The sequence below is a fragment of the Cynoglossus semilaevis genome, chromosome W (assembly GCF_000523025.1).
Source record: "Cynoglossus semilaevis isolate Cse_v1.0 chromosome W, Cse_v1.0, whole genome shotgun sequence".
NCBI lineage: Eukaryota > Metazoa > Chordata > Actinopteri > Pleuronectiformes > Cynoglossidae > Cynoglossus > Cynoglossus semilaevis.
The window spans coordinates 5,718,011-5,723,027 of record NC_024327.1 but is presented as its reverse complement, the minus strand read 5'-3'; the positions used below and the strand labels follow the sequence as shown (position 1 = coordinate 5,723,027).

Here is a 5,017-nt window from a genome sequence, read left to right as displayed (position 1 = left end):
GAAAGATTAGTTCACAGCGAAAGATTAGTTCACAGCGAAAGATTAGTTCACAGCGAAAGATTAGTTCACAGCGAAAGATTAGTTCACAGCGAAAGATTAGTTCACAGCGAAAGATTAGTTCACAGCGAAAGATTAGTTCACAGCGAAAGATTAGTTCACAGTCAAAGATTAGTTCACAGTCACTATCTATCTATCTATCTATCTATCTATCTATCTATCTATCTATCTATCTATCTATCTATCTATCTATCTATCTATCTATGTTCTGCCATTAAGGGTTAAAAAGTTAAAATGTTAAGTTAAAGTTCATACATTAATCATTGAGCAGGTTTAAAAAGTCTATATTCTTTGGTTGTGAAAAACCGCGTCAGAGTGAGTGGTCTTTTCTTTGGTCTAGAGAAATTGCGTCGGAGTGAGTACTCTTTTTGTTAGTTCCAGCAATGCTGTGTTTTTTCCGTTGCATGCTCAGGCGAGCACATGCAAGCTGAACAGACTACTGAGATAACATTGTTGGAGTTTTTTGACACTTTTGCCTTGGAGAATTAATTATCTGTAAGTATTATTTGTGGACAATTGTCAAATGATTGTGTATTTCTGCAAGGAATTTATTGTGTTTTCCGACAATGTATTCTGCTAGTTTTCAACAGATGCTAACTCTTTTAATTTTGTTAATTGATGGATGCTAATTGAAAAGTACTTATGCAATGCCTTGCTTATACAGTGTTTAAGTAAATTGTGTTTCTATCTCTGTATAATTTTCAGTTTTACGGATTGAGTTGGGAAATAGAAGACTCCATTAAAGGACAAGAAAAGTCAAGCCTTGTGGTTTTTTGAAGGATTCTATCCGTTATATGACTGTCTAGCTTTGCATAAGCACACGCACTGCGAGGGCAGTACAATCTATCGATCTATCTATCTATCTACCTATCTATTTAATCAGTTTTAATCATGCTCAAATTAACTAAACACTGCATTTAAAATTTTAAATGTCAGCTTTTGACAGACATAAAAAAATGTCAGACAGAAAATATACCAAACACAGACACGATGCATTTAATACGGGCTAGTACTCATCCTGATAATTTTATTCCTCTTCAGTCAACAGTCACACCAACATTATTGTTATGTTAGTAAATTACCAGAGCAATAGCTACGGCGTCCTGATCTTCTCCTTTTCATGCTCCCCAATACTGGATTTGTCTTGTTAGATGGGGCTGGAACATGAGGAACAGAAGCTGGAGATCAAGCGCCAGGTGACAGAACTGACCATCACACTGCAGGAGCGTGAATCCCAGGTCAGTAACCTGCAGGCAGCTCGTCACGCTTTAGAGAGTCGACTGCAGCAGGCCAAGACTGAGCTGGAGGAGACCACGACAGAAGCTGAGGAGGAGATCACTGTGCTCAGAGTAAGGCAATTAAAGAAGATGTGGGAGAATTTTATCTTTGGGTTCCTGTGAGGTAGATCCTAATATTTGACCTGCTTCTTTTATTACTTTTCCCAGGCACACAGAGATGAGATACAGCGCAAGTTTGACACCTTGAGGGACAGCTGTGCAGTAAGAGGACAAGGCATTTGTATCATGTCTACAATATTACACTGGGTCAAAAACTAGGGATGGCTCAAAGGCACTTTTTCATTTCCAATACCCATACTGGTACTGCAACCTCGAGTATATCTTAGTACAGATACAAATGTAATACCTTTTTTCCATCTCTCATAATTTGTGAGTGATATATGAGTACCGGTAATATATGTACTTTGTATTAATTGCAACATAATATAGACGCATAAAAAATATATTCATTCATTGTGCAACAAATATTCTGATCCCCAAAGAGAACAAACACAAATTGGTGTGACTCTTAATACTTAATTACTGCAATAAACATATTTCTTTTAGCATGTTTGATTGGTCAGACAGACTAATCAGCATCATTCAAACGTTCAAAATAAAAGTCAAGGTTAGTCTTTGTGGAAAAGTGGAAAATCTAAGTATTATAACAAAATTGTCACTTGACTTCCAAGGATAAAAATGAGAAGTGTATTTACTAAGTTTTAACTAAGTCACTTTGTCCCAAATACTTTAGGACTGGACTCAAAACCTTCACTCTGAGCTGAGATAAGTAATGATTATCTAACCAGCAAGGTGTTTATTTGAATAGGGGTAATGCTTGCACATCATTTTCATACTGTAAAATTAAAAATGTACCCTTTTATTCTTTTTGCAGTACTATTTCAACAAATGGTTCTAGTTTAACCAAGGTTCCAAATAATTTCTGAAAGTGACTAAAAACATTACCTCTGTTGTTAAACAGGCTAAAACAGATTTTTACATTAGGAATAGAAATGTTCTCAGTCAGAAGCTGTTTGTTTCCATGATGTCACTGTGTCCGTTTTTGGCTGAGTGAGCTGTTATTACCAGAGCCAAGCTGCTGGAGCTGTAACCGGATGGTAACAGCACAAATCCAGTCATCATGGCTGTTTGGCAACTCCACGTTGGATTTTTTCTGCCTTGCTTACAAAGCTATGATCAGAGCCTTTGTGTTTCTGTCCATCATGTTCTCATCAGTGTCACAACTTAGAGACAGCTCCAAGAAATGTCTGGTATCAGCAATAATCTGCTGGTGTTTGGCAGCCTGTCATTAGTCAAGGATAGAAAACCGAGGAGAATATTACTGTCTTGTTTTGAAAGTGACCTTGTAAACACAAATATCTTAATACAAAGCAAAGACTGTAATTAAGTTTGAGAAGGCAGCACTTTGCTGTCAACACCTTTTATTTAGTCACATTCATTCAATCTTTATAGAGCTGTGACAATCAAAACATGTTTAGAACCAGTGAAAGTAAAAGAACACAATGGCTAAGTTACAATTACTTTTTCCAAAATATTAGCCAAAGGTTATAATGTAATATATACATTTAAGCTAAATAAATTAGTTTTAAATTTAATTTAATTTAATTTAATTTAAAAACACATTTTTACAAGAAGCATGCATGTTTGTTTTTTTTCTCTTTAGTTTAGGAAAGTCTTTTGGCTATTTTCTTTTAGCTGCTACATGAAGGGTTGCTCATCTTAAGGCTAGTTTTCTAAGCTTTTATAACTTGTTAACCTTATCCCATGACTAGCTATTTTCAGTGTTCATTTTTTGTTTTGTTTGCTGAATTTATGTGTTTTAGACTACTTACACATTTTCAGTTTTTTGGGTGACAGAAAATGTTCTGTTCGGTTTGCAGCCCAGTTGAACGATTTGGCCTTTCTTCGTTCGTGAGCACGACACCAACTGGAGTATTTCTTCTCCCCGTAGTCACAGCACCAAAATTGGAGAAATCACCTCGTAGGTAGTCTCAGGCAAGGAATGAAACAGCCGGTAGATGGTTGATTCGTTTATTAACAAAACTCCAAAACAAACAGGTCCAAGAGCAAAATAAAACGACTGGAGAAGTATTCAAGAAAATCTCGAACAACAGTTACCAGTACACAAATTCAAGAACTAAACTTCCAGTAATAACTTCCAATGTATCATTAGTGGTTTACGCTTATATACAGTGGATACGGAAAGTATTCAGACCCCCTTAAATTTTTCACTCTTTGTTATATTGCAGTCATTTGCTAAAATCATTTAAGTTATTTTTTCTTCTTCATTAATGTACACACAGCACTCCATAGTGACAGAAAAACACAGAATTGTTAACATTTTTGCAGATTTATTAAAAAGGAAAAACTGAAATAACACATGGTCATAAGTATTCAGACCCTTTGCTCAGTATCTAGTAGAAGCACCCTTTGGAGCTAATATAGCCATGAGTTTTTTTTGGGAATGATGTAACAAGTTTTCACACCTGGATTTGGGGATCCTCTGCCATTCATCATGGCAGATCCTCTCCAGTTCTGTCAGGTTGGATGGTGAACGTTGGTGGACAGCCATTTTCAGGTCTCTCCACAGATGCTCAAGTGGGTTTAAGTCAGGGCTCTGGCTGGGTCATTCAAGAACAGTCACTGAAGCCACTCCTTGGCTTATTTTAGCTGTGCGCTTCGTCATTGTCTTGTTGGAAGTTGAACCTTCGACCCAGTCTGAGGTCCTGAGCACGCTGGAGAATGATTTAGTCCAGGATATCCCTGTACTTGGCCACATTCATCTTTCCTTCGATTACAACCAGTCGTCCAGTCCCAGCAGCTGAAAATCACCCCCACAGCATGATGCCCCCCCACCATGGTTCACTGTTGTGTCACTGGACTGTATTGGACAGGTGATGAGCAGTGCCTGGTTTTCTCCACACATACCGCTTAGAATTTAGGCCAAAAAGTTCTATCTTTTTGTCCTTTGGACAGTACCTTAACTCAAGTACTGTCCATTTCTTCTAATCATCCTTTAGATGGTTCTACACCTTCATTAGAGTCCAGCTGTGTTTGATTATACTGTTTGGACTTGATTAGGAAAGCCACACACCTGTCTATATAAGACCTTACAGCTCACAGTGTATGTCAAAGCAAATGAGAATCATGAGGTCAATGGAACTGCCTGAAGAGCTCAGAGACAGAATTGTGGCAAGGCACAGATCTGGCCAAGGTTTCAAAAAAATTCTGCTGCACTTAAAGTTCCTAAGAGCACAGTGGCCTCCATAATCCTTAAATGGAAGATGTTTGGAACGACCAGAACCCTTCCTAGAGCTGGGCGTCCGGCCAAACTGAGCAATCAGGGGAGAAGAGCCTTGGTGAGAGAGGTAAAGAAGAACCCAAAGATCACTGGGGCTGAGCTCTGGAGATGCAGTCGGGAGATGGGAGAAAGTTGTAGAAAGTCAACCATCACTGCAGCCCTCCACCAGTCGGGGCTTTATGGCAGAGTGGCCCGACGGAAGCCTCTCCTCAGTGCAAGACACATGAAAGCCCGCATGGAGTTTGCTAAAACACACCTGAAGGACCTCAAGATGGTGAGAAATAAGATTCTCTGGTCTGATGAGACCAAAGATAGAACTTTTTGGTCTTAATTCTAAGCGGTATGTGTGGAGAAAACCAGG

General features: G+C 38.5%; 1 protein-coding gene across 1 annotated transcript in view; it reads left to right on the top strand.

Annotated features, from left to right (window-relative positions):
* LOC103397033 (citron Rho-interacting kinase-like) overlaps positions 1-5,017 on the top strand; it is a 44,596-nt gene that overhangs the window by 15,190 nt on the left and 24,389 nt on the right. The window contains exons 9-10 of the mRNA XM_025052929.1: positions 1,209-1,406; positions 1,503-1,556. Of these exons, the coding sequence (XP_024908697.1) occupies positions 1,209-1,406; positions 1,503-1,556 (252 nt within the window). The remainder of the gene's footprint in view (positions 1-1,208; positions 1,407-1,502; positions 1,557-5,017) is intronic.